Genomic DNA, 13,480 nt, shown 5'->3' with positions numbered 1-13,480 from the left:
CACGGGCCCAGCCGCTCTGCGACATGTGGGATCTTCCCGGACCAGGGCACGAGCCCGTGTCCCCTGCATCAGCAGGCGGACTCTCAACCACTGCGCCACCAGGGACGCCCTAAAATGCACTTTTATTTGTGCAAGCAGTGAGAGTGAGAAAGATACAAGAGAGAGACATGGAAACTGAGTAAGTCACACAGCTCAGATCATTAAATGTTCATAATTGTGACAGTGCAATCTTTTCTTGCACACACACATGCATATTATTTTATTTTTATGATGGTAAATAACATGTAACATAAAATTTACCATCTTAACCATTTTCAACAGTAGGGTACAAGAGTGTTAATTATATTTACATCATTGTGCAACAGATCTTTAGAAGTTTATCATCTTGCAAAACTGAAACTCTGCACCTATTAAGCAATAACTCCCGTTTCCTCCTCCCGCAGCCCCTGGCAACCACCATTCTCTTTTCTGTTTCTATGAATCTGAGTACTTTTTTTTTTTTTTTTTTTTTGCGGTACGCGGGCCTCTCACTGTTGTGGCCTTTCCCGTTGCAGAGCAACAGGCTCCGGACGCGCAGGCTCAGTGGCCATGGCTCACGGGCACAGCCGCTCCGCGGCATGTGGGATCTTCCAGAACCGGGGCACGAACCCGTGTTCCCTGCATTGGCAGGCGGACTCTCAACCACTGCGCCACCAGGGAAGCCCCTGAGTACTTTTTTTTTTTAATATAAATTTATTTTTATTTGTGGCTGTGTTGGGTCTTCGTTGCTGCGCGTGGGCTTTCTCTAGTTGCGGCGAGCGGGGGCTACTCTTCGTTCCGTTGCACAGGTCTCTCATTGGGTGGCTTCTCTTGTTGCAGAGCACAGGCTCTAGGTGCGCGGGCTTCAGTAGTTGTGGCTCACGGGCTCTAGAGCGCGGGCTCAGTAGTTGTGGCGCACGGGCTTAGTTGCTCCGCGGCATGTGGGATCTTCCCAGACCAGGGCTTTAACCCGTGTCCCCTGCATTGGCAGGCGGATTCTTAACCACCGTGCCACAAGGGAAGCCCTGAATCTGAGTACTTTAAATACCTCATACAAGTGGAATCGCACAGTATTTGTCTTTTTGTGACTTGCTTATTTCACTTAGTGTACTGTCCTGAAGTTTCATTCATGTTCTAGCATGTGACAAGACTTTCTTCTTTTTGAAGGCTGGATTATATTCCAGTGTATGTACATGCCACATTTTCTTCATCCATTCACCTGTCAATAGACATTTCAGTTGCTTCTACCTTTTGGCTATCGCGAATAGTGCTGCAGTGAACATGGGTGTGCAAATATCTTCAAAATCCTCTTTTCAGTTCTTTGGAACATAGAGTTGACCCTTGAATAATGCAGGTGCCAACCTTATGAGCAGTCAAAATTCTGCGTATAACTTCACAGTTGGCTCTCCACACCTGTGGTTGCAAATTCGCAAATTCAACCAACTGCAGATCATGGAGTAGTGTGCGTTTACTGGAAAAAGATTCAGCCATTTTTCTTGAATAAATGCTTTTCAGATTCCACAAGCCTTTGGTTAACTGTCAGAGTTCTAAAATAGTTGATTTTGACCATTTCTGCCACATTGCTTTCATGGAGGAAAAACAGGTTCTTCACCATTTTTGCTGGCATCACCTCTCTCATATAAAAAGAATCACATAATAGATGGGCTTTTGTGTCTTGTTTCTTTCCTTCAGTATAATGTTTTTGAGGTTCATCCACAATGTGGAAAGTATCCATACTTTGTTCCATTTATTGCCAAATAGTATTCCATTGTATGGGTGGACCAGCACAGAAATGTTACAATGTGTCTGGGAGTTCAAGGTACTTGAAAAAGTATCACCTTGAGGATATATTTACTAATCCTCACTGGACGTATTTAATAATATAATTGGAACACTCTAAAGGAATAATTGTAACCATGTAGGTTTAATACAATGCTTTATAATTTGATGAGCTTTTTCCTTCGTTTAGCTATATTATTCTTACTTCTTCTGGTGTTAGATGTTTTTGTGACTTTTCTTTTTATTCACCCCAAGCATTTGTTGGACAGTCACCAGGTCCCAGGCACTGAGGGAGGCCTGAGGATGACGGGGAGCTACATGGTAGCATTTACAGACTCACAGAGTTTACAAAACAAGGATACTTAGGTGTGAAACAGGAGAGACAGTGGTAAGTCCCATAAAGATGGTGCAACAAAGCCCTGTGAGGATGGAGCCCTGTATATTTTACATAATTTATATTTTTAATTTAGATATCTAAATTACATTTATATAAATATAGTTAATATTTTAAATTCATAAAATAAGTCAGAAAAACAACTCTCTGAAAGAACTAAATCGTGGGACAAAAAGGCTCATCAAGAAGAATTTCATGTTTGCTTTTCCATTACCTCTACCACCTGCACTCGCCCATGATGCAGCCGGTCTGGCCGGGGGTCATTCGGCCCCTCATAGATGACGGACATGTGCTGACCCTGTTTAAAGAAACACATGAATGTGTTAGTGGCTTGGTTGGGGTATTTTGAGGTTTATGACTGATCTAGGAACAAACGTCTATGGATCTGCATTACATGAGATGCCTGATTCTAAAAGAGTAGCTGCAAAATGAACTGACTGGCAAAAGGAGCAGTAACGTGGGAATGGAATAATAAGCCCTAACACGGTTCATTTTCACAAATAGGAAACGAGGAAAATTCTCTTGACTGAAAGTGGCTTAAAAAGATGGAAACAGTTTTTTTTAAAAAAATGATGCTTTGTAGTCAATGCATGAGGTGCTGGTTTCCTTACTGCCTACAGGACCGCATGGGTAGCGAGAAAGTGCTTTGGGGGGTGGGTTAGTGGGGAGGGCGGGGAGGGTAGAAGGTTGGCGAGGCTGCCTGTGCAGCCTGCATAGATAGGGAGCAGCAGAGCTGGCATATGGGGGAGGAATTAGCCCTGCAGCCCATACCCTGCAGGACCCAGCCCTGCTCACTTAGCCTCCGCACGCCCGTCCCCATTACGGTGGCTCTCGAGGGTCCAATGGGAGGGTCAGCACCCACAAGCAGCACGCTCACCCCACACCCACACACACAAGTACAGCTTTTCTGTTGTAGCACCAAACCCCAAAGGGTTTCATTCATTAGAGCCAGTTTTCAGAAAGAAAAGCATTATCTGCGATCACTAATTGAAAACCTTAATCTAAGAAACGTGCCCATAGGCTTTTAACTTCAGTGGTTTGGAGCAAAGCAGCGGAGTAAATGTTTCATGAGCCTAAATTACTTTCCATGTTTGAAGATAAATTAAGAAGAAATTTTGGTCATTACTTCTCCATGAATTCCAACAGTCTGCATTAAAATATAGGCATACTAATGGCCTGAATTTGAGATGCTCTGCAAAAATAATGAAGCTGAAATACAACATGTCATAACAGTATTCTTACCATGGAACTATTTTTCCGTAGACTATAACTCTGAAATCTTGAGTGCTTCCTTTTCAAGTTGTTTTGCAAAGGTTCCTTTGAGAACCTTTTAAAACAACAGTTCAATACACTTGGGTGCCAGTAGAAACAAAACACAACACGGCCGCGCCTGAACACAAAAAGCTACCAGAATGCGAGGCCCTCATCTGGGATGAGGCATGTGGGATTTTCCAGTCCCCTCTTATACCGTGAATGACACAAGAAAACCCTTCAGGAAGCTGGAATTGCAGCGCATTAATTATAGCACAAGTTCAGGCTACGGCACCTCACCCCATGTGCGAGGTTCTGTATGCTGTAGGGGATTCAATGCAGGATGCGATATCACCCCTTACCTCAAGATTTTCCAGACTGCAGTTCTGGACTGTGTGCCCGGCACATAGCATGTGGGTGTCACTTCTCTTCTCAGAAAACCAAAGGGGCTCCCCACCGTCTACCTCAGGCCAAATTTCTCATCATGGCATTAAACACCCCCCTTCCTACACTTCCGGGCTTGTTTTCAATGGCCCAGCACGTGCTGATAACACAGCCAACTTGGACTGCTCACGCCTGGCGCGCTGCTCCTCTGCCTAGGTTCAGCTTACTCTCTGCCAGGGAAGGGGAAGGGTGTTTCTCCTCTCACGCTCATTCTTAAAGGCGTGGCTCAAAACTAACCTTTTCCATGAAGTCTTCTGAGGGCACCGACTACATAAGCCCCCACTTGGACTCCAGCTCCCACAGAGTCTTGTCTGGACTTTGTCTCAAAGGCTTACTGTTCAGTGGACTGTAGGTCTTTGGTCATTTCTCTCATCTCCCCTCCTGGTTACACTTTATTTTTTTTTTGGTACACGGGCCTCTCACTGCTGTGGCCTCTCCCGTTGCGGAGCACAGGCTCTGGACGTGCAGGCTCAGTGGCCATGGCTCACGGGCCCAGCCGCTCCGCGGGACGTGGGATCCTCCCGGACCGGGGCACGAACCCGTGTCCCCTGCATCGGCAGGCGGAATCTCAACCACTGCGCCACCAGGAAAGCCCCTAGTTACACTTTTTTTTTTGAGGACAGGGATTACCTGTCCTTTACGAGCCCAGCAATGTGACTTTGCAAACAGGGAGGTCTCAAAAATGTGAGACAAAATTGAAAGATAGAAACATAAAACAAGTTTATGATGAGGCAGTGATTGTGAGATGCCAAGTGAGAGATGGGTAAGTTCTTTGAAGGGAAGAAAAGAGAAACCATTTGGGGCTGGGATGGTCAGGGACCAAGGATCCTGAGGAGGTGCTACGTGCTCTAAACTTCCCTTTGAGTTTCTACAAAATATTGGAAATGACTGAATCCAAGCTTTCTGTAGGCCACTTATCAAGATGTCCTAAAACTGGATTGGCACCAATTGCAACTGCCACTTTCTGCTCATTGGGTCGTGTTCTGACACCTACGGTGAGCTGCACATCTGGCTTCTTTTCCAGAAGAACCATGTCACCAGGCAGTCCAAAGGACTTCATTTGGTAGGTGAGGTAGCCACCATACGAGGAAACCTGAAATTGAAATAGTAGGATTAATAGCACAAGCATTAAAAGAGAACATGGCAACATTAACTCATCTACGAAGTACACTGGCACATAGATCTGGAAAGATACACAATCAGCCTGTTAACAGTGGTCATTTCTACTGAGTGGAATTGAAGATGGCATTTTAACTTTCTACTTTCTGCCATTTTATATCAATTAAAATGTTTAACGTGAACATGATTGAGTTTTACAAGCAAGAAGATACTTCTGTTAAAAAGAAAAATAGTCATGCAGAAACAAATAAGATCCTTTTATTCTAGATGATGACTAAACCAAAATGTCTATTTAATCCACGGCTATTCTAAGAAATCTAGGCCGTTGCTTTCCTATTTAATGGAGAGACTTGGTTAACATCTATCAGTTACAAAATGAACCTCTATAAATAAATTGTCAAAAAAAAAACCTTCCCGGGCTTCCCTGGTGGCGCAGTGGTTGAGAGTCCGCCTGCCGATGCAGGGGACACGGGTTCGTGCCCCGGTCTGGGAAGATCCCACATGCCGCAGAGCGGCTGGGCCCGTGAGCCATGGCCGCTGAGGCTGCGCGTCCGGAGCCTGTGCTCCGCAACGGGAGAGGCCACAACAGTGAGAGGCCCGCGTACCGCAAAACAAAACAAAACAAAAAAACAACTTCCCCTGAGGGCACATGGTGCATATTTCCTAAGCAATTCTGCATTCTCCTAGATGCATAAGCCACGTCCGCCTGTACCACCAGGTATACGGGCCTCCTCTCAGTGCTGCCTCCGCAGCATGACGGTGGTGGAAACATGGAGGTGAACGATCATGGGTTTTTTTAGACAGCGACTTCACCTCTGGTCCTGATATCTCCCACCCTTACAGTAAAAACTGATCAAGAAGGAAAGAGTGACCGAAGGATGGAAATGAGAGGCAACATCATCTCAGGGAAGGCAGACAAAATACCCTTACTGGAGATGCACATAAGCTGGTGCAGGGAGGAGGGGCAGCCCTGCAGGGCCCCCAATCCACTGAAGTGCTTCCCTAGAAGCTACAGCCTACACAGCTTCACAGAGTTATGACCTTAGAATCTGGAAGTATTCCAAGGTCACATCTTGAATCATCTTATTGAGATGAAGTTTTGCCTTTTTGATGGACTGAGGAGGTTAAAAATATGTCTACGTATCCTTTGATATTCTTGCTTTCAAGAGGTGGAGCTTAATTCTCCTCCCGGAGTGTGAGCTGGGCTTTGTGACTGGGTTCTAACAAACAAAATATGTTAGAAGTGACGGTGTGTCATTTCTGAAATCAGGTGACAAAAACGTTGTTCTCCCTCCCTGTCTCTTTCTCTCTCCTCTCCCCTCCCACCCACCTCTTTCTCTTTCCCTCATTTGCTTTGGAGGAAGCCAGCTGCCATGTCATGAGGACCCTCAGGCAGCCTACGGTGGGCCTCACGTGAATAGGAACTGAAGCCTCTGACCACCAGCCAGCCAGGAACACTGGCCTGCTGACAACCACGCCAGTGAGCTTGGCAGTGGATCCTCCAGTCCCAGATGCCTGCAGCCCTGGCTGACATCTTGACCACAACCGCAGGAAGGACCCTGAGCCATCCACTCCTGGATTCCTGATCCATGGAAACTGGGCAAGAAAATGACGGTCTGTTGCTTTAAGCTTCCAAGTTTGTGGGTCATTTGTTAGCCAGGACTAGATGACCAGTAAGTACAGGGCTCGCCATATAGACGTGAAGAGGTATATCACACGAGGGAGAAGTGGGGTCATAGGAGAGGAGCAACATTCCCCATACTCAGAGGTCAAAATCCATAGTCCTTCAACCTGAAGACAGAATCAGAGAGCTCAGGCTGACAAGGGACGAGTATTTAGTCATTGTAGATGTGAGACTGCGGCATCGCCTGGGCTGGGCTCTGTGAAATCCACCCTTTCTCCAAAGCTCTATCCTGGGCCACCAGGCGCATATATCACCTGAGGATGTTTCTACTTCTGTCCATATAAATGAGTGTAGGTGGTCAGGTCCTGGAATAATAACTTACGCAGCACAGGAAAAGCAACTCCTTTATAAGCTCCCCAAGGAGCGTCTAACCACACGTGACTCCCAGTCTCCCAGTTTATCCCTCTTCTCCCCCTTCCCCCCTTGGTAACCATAAGTTTGTTTTTTTACATCTGTGACATATACACACTACTACGTATAAAATAGATAACGAATAAGGACTTACTGTACAGCACAGGGAACTCTACTCAATACTCTGTAATGACCTTTATGGGAAAAGGATCTAAAGAAAGAGTGGTATATGTAAATGTATGACTGATCCACTCTGCTGTACACCTGAAACTAACACAACATTGTCAATCAACTATACTCCAATAAAAACTTTAAAAAAAGAAATAAAATGTATTCATGACCACACGTGACTCTACTAATGAAAGCCGTGCTGTCACTGGATCCTGTGCCTCTTTTAATAAACTCATGAGTCACTTCTCAGCTTTTGTTTTCCTGACAAGGGGCCCTTCTTCTGCTTTAAAACAAAGCATTCTCAGCATTGGCATTTAAAAGCATACGTGTGCCATTCGCGGCAGATATTATTTAAATGGTTACTTCCCCAGAGGAAATTTCTTTGGCATTAAGTGAAAATCAGGAAGAACCTGGTGCAGGATTTCCTTTGTTGGTCAGCAACTATGTGGGCCCCTGAGGCCCATACACCCTCAGCCTCTCCATCTTCTGCATTTGTGATTAACCGAAGTTCTTCAGTTTTAGTAACCTGAACTTCCAGAACCTTCCTTCCAGACATCCAGTAGATGGTGCCCGTGCAGTGATGGAGGAGGTCCAGCAAGAGCGTGGGAGAACAGCAGGACTTGGTTACCTTGTCCCCCAAGTAGGAAGCAGGGGCGACCCACGACGCACTGTGAACCGTTGAGGGCAGCTCCTGGAGGTCAGCCACCACGCTGCTGCTGCCCGGGTTGAAGGAGATGGGGATGTCCACTCCGTCCGCCGTCTCCAGGCGCCAGCCCATCATATCCACAAACTGAAACACAGAGGCAATGGATGGAAACGTGTGCCCATGGCATCTTTGACGATGGCTGAATTATGCAGAGTAGAAAGAGCTGTGGGGCAGCCACCTTACTTCAAAGGCTTCCCTCCGGTATCTCCTCTCGTGTCTGACTCCAGTGAGGGAGCCCACTCCCACTCAGCCCCCACCTGACCTATCACAACTAGGAATTCTCAAAGGGTAGCGACCAGACGCACGTGGGACTTATCCTTGTAGCCCAGCACGCATCCTGGTTCCTGACATTTAGTAGGTGTTCAAAAAATATTCAAATAATACACAAATAAGGGTGTGAATAATAACTAGGACTGTGGGCACATTTTAATGGTGAGCTCCTTAGAAAATGTGATGTGGAATACAGTGGACTGCTGTCATTATTTTTCTCTAAATGGAGCGTCAAAATTATTATTATTTTAAAACATTTATTTACTTATTGGGCTGTGTTGGGTCTTAAGTTGCGGCAGGCAGGATCTTTAGTTGCAGCATGAGAACTCTTAGTTGTGGCATGTGGGATCTAGTCCCCTGACCAGGGATTGAACCCAGGCCCCCGGCATTGGGAGCACGGAGTCTTAGCCACTGGACCACCAGGGAACTCCCAAGGAGCATCAAAATTAAATACTCCCCAGATCACAAAGGAAGCCAGGAGTTAAATTATGAGGGGAAGAAAAAGAAGGAACTGACAAGACACAGAGTCAGAATAATGCTTCTGGGTTCCCCTGAGGGTAAGAAGAGGAGACTTCAGGGTGGATTTACAAACTAATTTTTTTTTTTCCCCCATTACAAGCCTGCATTCCTTTCAGGAGGCAGGCAGTAAAATAGAGAAAATAATCTTTCTTTGAATACTTGCTGGACATTAAGACATGTCACACAAGAAAGCAAGCATGAGACTAATGGTTCATGGAATCATGAAGGCAACAAAAGTTTTAGTTTCCTGGAGTTAATTTTTTTTTAATTAATTTATTTATTCATTTATTTTTGGCTGCTTTGGGTCTTCATTGCTGCGCGCTGGCTTTCTATAGTTGCAGCGAGCCAGGGGCTACTCATTGCTCTGCAGCATGTGGGATCTTCCCGGACCAGGGCTCGAACCCATGTCCCCTGCATTGGCAGGCAGATGCGCCACTAGGGAAGCCCCTCCTGGAGTTAGTTTTAAAACAGGTGAGAAGGAAAGTAAAACAGGAAGATAAGCAGATAAGAAGAAATGAGGGGCAGGAACAACTAACTCCATTTATTTAATGAGTTTTTATTGAGCATCTACTACGTTCCAGATCCTGCTCAAGGCACTGGGATTGGATCAAGGAGCTTACGTGTGAGTGGTGGAGAAAATAGATACGTAATAGACAACCTTTAGAACTGTGATACACGCTATGAAGTACACAGAGAAGGGTGAAACCACAGAGTGAGGGATGGCGTCTCTAAGCACTTGAGCAGAGAGCTGATGAACTGAGGGACATGAGGACATCTGGGGACAGAACACTGCAGGCTGAGGACCAGTGAGCACAACGCTTAACATTCTAACCAAGCAAGATGCTAAAAAACTCCATAACCCTTCGCGTTTCATGCCAGTGCATTACTTCCTCATTTGGAAGTACTAAATAAAAACAAAAGGAGTCTAATGCCCTGCCCACCTTAGCTCTCCTCTTATGTGAGCTGTGACAACGATGACTGACTCCGAAACAAAAGCAGCTGGTACAACCTTTGGGGTTCGCTGGGTCCAGGTAGAATGACCCTTCCTGACACACGTTACATTCTGTACCTTCCACATTTTCCTATTGAAGAAAAACATGAAACAAGAGGTCATTCCTTCTAAAGGTTCTCTGATTGAAGAGATCTAAGTGCACAAATTAAGTATCAACCTAAGATGACAGAACATGGATGCTAACAAAGCATCCAAAGTTACATGGCTGTTCAGCTTTTTACCACATTAATGATTTACACTTTTTTTTTTTTTTTTTTTGGCGGTACGCAGGCCTCTCACTGCTGTGGCCTCTCCCATTGCAGAGCACAGGCTCCGGACGCGCAGGCTCAGCGGCCATGGCTCACGGGCCCAGCCGCTCTGCGGCATGTGGGATCTTTCCAGACCGGGACACGAACCCGCGTCCCCTGCATCGGCAGGCGGACTCTCAACCACTGCGTCAGCAGGGAAGCCCCTCACATTAATTATTTAAACTTTTATACCATGTACAAATGGAAGAGAGGATTTCCTAAATTTCATAAGATGCCCTTTGGCAACCTGGAGGTAGAGAAAGAGCACCAGAAGGATTCACGATATGGGGGAAGGGGTTCATCCCACTTACTACCGCTTTAGAACATCCACTGGGACTCGGGGGCTCTCCTACACCCTGCAGAATGCCTTGGAGCAGAGATGATTAACCTGGGGTGCATGGGGCAGGAATAGGCTTCAGGGGAACCCATATACCTCTTGAAACTATAGACAAACGTGTGTGTCGATTTTTCTGAAGACAGTATATATCTGTCATCAGATTCTTAAGGAGGTCTGTGGCCTCTTCAAAGGACAAGAGCAGTGAGGGGGTGGGGGGGGAGGTCTTCGTTTCTAACTATTTCTATCCAATGAGAATGACTAGAAAGTGCTATAGTCATTATGGAAATCTATCTTGGGTCAATCCCATTTCCCACCTATTTTTATACAATGACTCAGCATGAAGACCCTCCACAATGGTCAATGGCCAACGTCCCCAGCGTTGCACATTCCGTCTTACCTTGCAGAGACAAGACCCTGTCCCCAGGTCACAGCCTGCTGGCTCAGTTCCATCTCTGTTGCATTGGCAGGGGAGGCACTCAGGGAAGCGGTAGAAGCCGGAAGCACACCGGTCACACTGCCGCCCTGTGATTCTGGGCTTGCATCTGTACTTAAGCAAAGGAAGCAAACGTCCTCGTCATCTTTCTACACACGCTTCTAAAGCCGACTTGCACTGCCGCAAGGCAGTTGCTGTATGAAGCCAGTTAAATAGACACAGGGCCTGTCCACGGGGTGCTAGCGTCCAAGGCAGAATGGAGAGAAGCGGATACAAGGCACTCACACAAAATAGCTCAAGGTGACCGTCATCCTGATGATGAAAGGGGTCAAAAGATAGACACTTCCAGTTATAAAATGAAGAGGTCCTGGGATGTCATGTACAGCATGGTGACTACAGTTAATAACACTGCATTGCATATTTGAAAGTTGGTAAGAGTAAATCTTAAAAATACTTCTCATGAGAAAAAAAAAATTGTAACTATGTACCGTGACGGGTGCTAACTAGACTTACCGTGGTGATCATTTCACGATGTACGCAAATAGCGAATTATTATGTATACACCTGAAACTAATATAATGTTACATGTCAGTTATACCTTAATTTAAAAAAGAACAATGACCATCATTGATGTGATTCCAAGGGCCAGGCTTGGTACTAGGCTCTGGGGTGCACAGAAGGACATAGTCCCTGGGCCTGAGAGCTCTTAAGTGTTGAGGTGGAAATGTGAACGATATACACACAGGATCTAAACAGGGGTTAGAGGGCCAGCTCGGACCCAGCATCCCTGGCGGAGGTGATGCCTGAGCTGGGTGTAAAAGTCCAAGTGTCCCGGGTTAGGAGGTGGGGCAGGCATTGCAGACAGCAGGAACAGGAGGACACAGCTTGGCACGTGCAGAGAACACAGCGGGTGCTCCTGGAGCAGGGGTATGAGCAGGGATGCTGAACCACGAGCCTGGAGAGGCGGGAGGGGGCCGGCTCATGTGGACGGAGGTGCTGGCCACTGTGACACTGTCCGGGGCCCTGGAGCGCGGGGCTGAGCTCTGCACACTGAAGGCGGACTGGCTGGAGTTTCACCCCAGCTCTCACGTGTATTAGAGACAGCGTCTCAGCAAGTTATCCAACTTCTCAAGGCCTTGCTTTCTCATCTGAGGGAGACGGGAAGCAGTAGCCGCTGCCTCCCAGGACCACCGTCATCTTGGAAAGCTTTCAGAGAGGAAGGAGGGCAGCTGGCTGTGTGTGAAGGACTGAGCTGAGATCGGTTCCACAGCAGGTAGATGAGGGGACCGAACGAGGGCAGAGGTTCTCAGTATGGATGGGGGGATGGGTTCCAAACTATCTTAGGGGGAGGATGCTGGGGCTCATCGTGGTCTGGGCGAGGCGACAGAAGGCAAGGAGGACCCCCAGTGGTCTGGCTGGACAGTGGAGCAGGGAGGGAGGCGGGCAACGGCCTGTGTGGGGCTGGGCTCCAAGGAGGCTCCAGGGAGCTCTGAGCACAAGAGTGGCTGAGAAAACACTAGAGGCTTCTCAGGGCTGAGAAGCCCAACACCCGAGACGTGAGGAGAGGAAGAGGCAGCTTGGTCACTGAGCTCCACAGCTGAAGCCTGATGGATCTGCATACTGATTTTTTCTTGTGGGTCCGAAGAAAGTATTTGGAAATCTGCTTTCTATTAGACTGTTAGGAGCACAATCTGATTTGAAACATTTTATCGTTAACTTGCTACCAAATGTAAGCTATCACCTATCTCACTCGAGGATAATGAAGATATGGTATCTATATACAATGGAATACTACTCAGCCATAAAAAGGAATGAAATCTTGTCATCTGCAGCAACATGGATGGACTTGGAGAGCGTTCTGCTAAGTGAAATAAGTCAGAGAGAGAAATGCAAATACTGTGTCATCTCACTTATATATGGAATCTAAAAAATACAACAAACTAGTGAATATAACAAAAAAGCAGCAGACTCCCAGATATAGAGAACAAACTGGTGGCTATCAGTGGGGAGAGGGAAGTGGGGGAGGAAGTGGTACAAACTATTATGTATAAAATAAGCTGTAAGGATATATCGTACAACACCAATATTTTATAGTAACTGTGAGTGGAGTATAACCTTTAAAAATTGGGAATCACTATATTGTACACCTGTAGTTTATATAATATCATGCAGCAACTATACTTCAATTAAAAAAATAATCTCACCCCAGGGACCATCCCCAAAAAAGACAAATATAACTTTATATCCCAGTAAGTTTGCCTTTGGCAAATATCTGCTTATAATTAAGTAAAGCATTCTGTACGTGTTTAAGTACACAAACTTGGGACCAGGTGGCCTAGGTTCGAATCCCAACTCTGCTACTTACAGGAAGCTCGAGCAATTAATCTCTTTACAACTGACGTTCCTCATCTGTAAGAGTAGCTCATAATACCCACTTCATAGGATTACCGTGAGAATTTAATAAACATCTAAAAACCTTAGAAGAGTGCCGTGCACATGTAAGTATTTGCTATCATTACTCCTGTTACGGTATCAGCTAAGGGGAGCAGATGTGTTTCCCTTTATCCCACTCACCACAGCTAAAAAGACAAAATCACTTTTACCTGCAAGGCCTGCTGACAGGTCAAATGTCATTCAGCACAGCCCCACCCCCTCATCTCCCTCCCTACCTGATACCTGCAGGGACTATTTCCGTGAGGAAGAAA

General features: G+C 46.2%; 1 protein-coding gene across 2 annotated transcripts in view; it reads right to left on the bottom strand.

The window, feature by feature from the left end:
• The window catches only part of LAMA3 (laminin subunit alpha 3), a gene marked incomplete at its 5' end in the record, with an annotated part of 240,762 nt that overhangs the window by 78,525 nt on the left and 148,757 nt on the right, over nucleotides 1–13,480 (bottom strand). For both annotated transcript variants that reach the window (XM_082667718.1, XM_082667719.1), the window contains 5 exons: nucleotides 2,406–2,489; nucleotides 4,881–4,979; nucleotides 7,840–8,001; nucleotides 9,648–9,788; nucleotides 10,740–10,884. In XM_082667718.1, the coding sequence (XP_082523844.1) occupies nucleotides 2,406–2,489; nucleotides 4,881–4,979; nucleotides 7,840–8,001; nucleotides 9,648–9,788; nucleotides 10,740–10,884 (631 nt within the window). The remainder of the gene's footprint in view (nucleotides 1–2,405; nucleotides 2,490–4,880; nucleotides 4,980–7,839; nucleotides 8,002–9,647; nucleotides 9,789–10,739; nucleotides 10,885–13,480) is intronic.

This window comes from Grampus griseus (assembly GCF_964374135.1).
Source record: "Grampus griseus genome assembly, chromosome: 12".
In the NCBI taxonomy this organism is placed as follows: domain Eukaryota; kingdom Metazoa; phylum Chordata; class Mammalia; order Artiodactyla; family Delphinidae; genus Grampus; species Grampus griseus.
The sequence above is the reverse complement of the archived record's forward strand: the minus strand, read 5'-3'. Positions and strand labels throughout refer to the sequence as shown.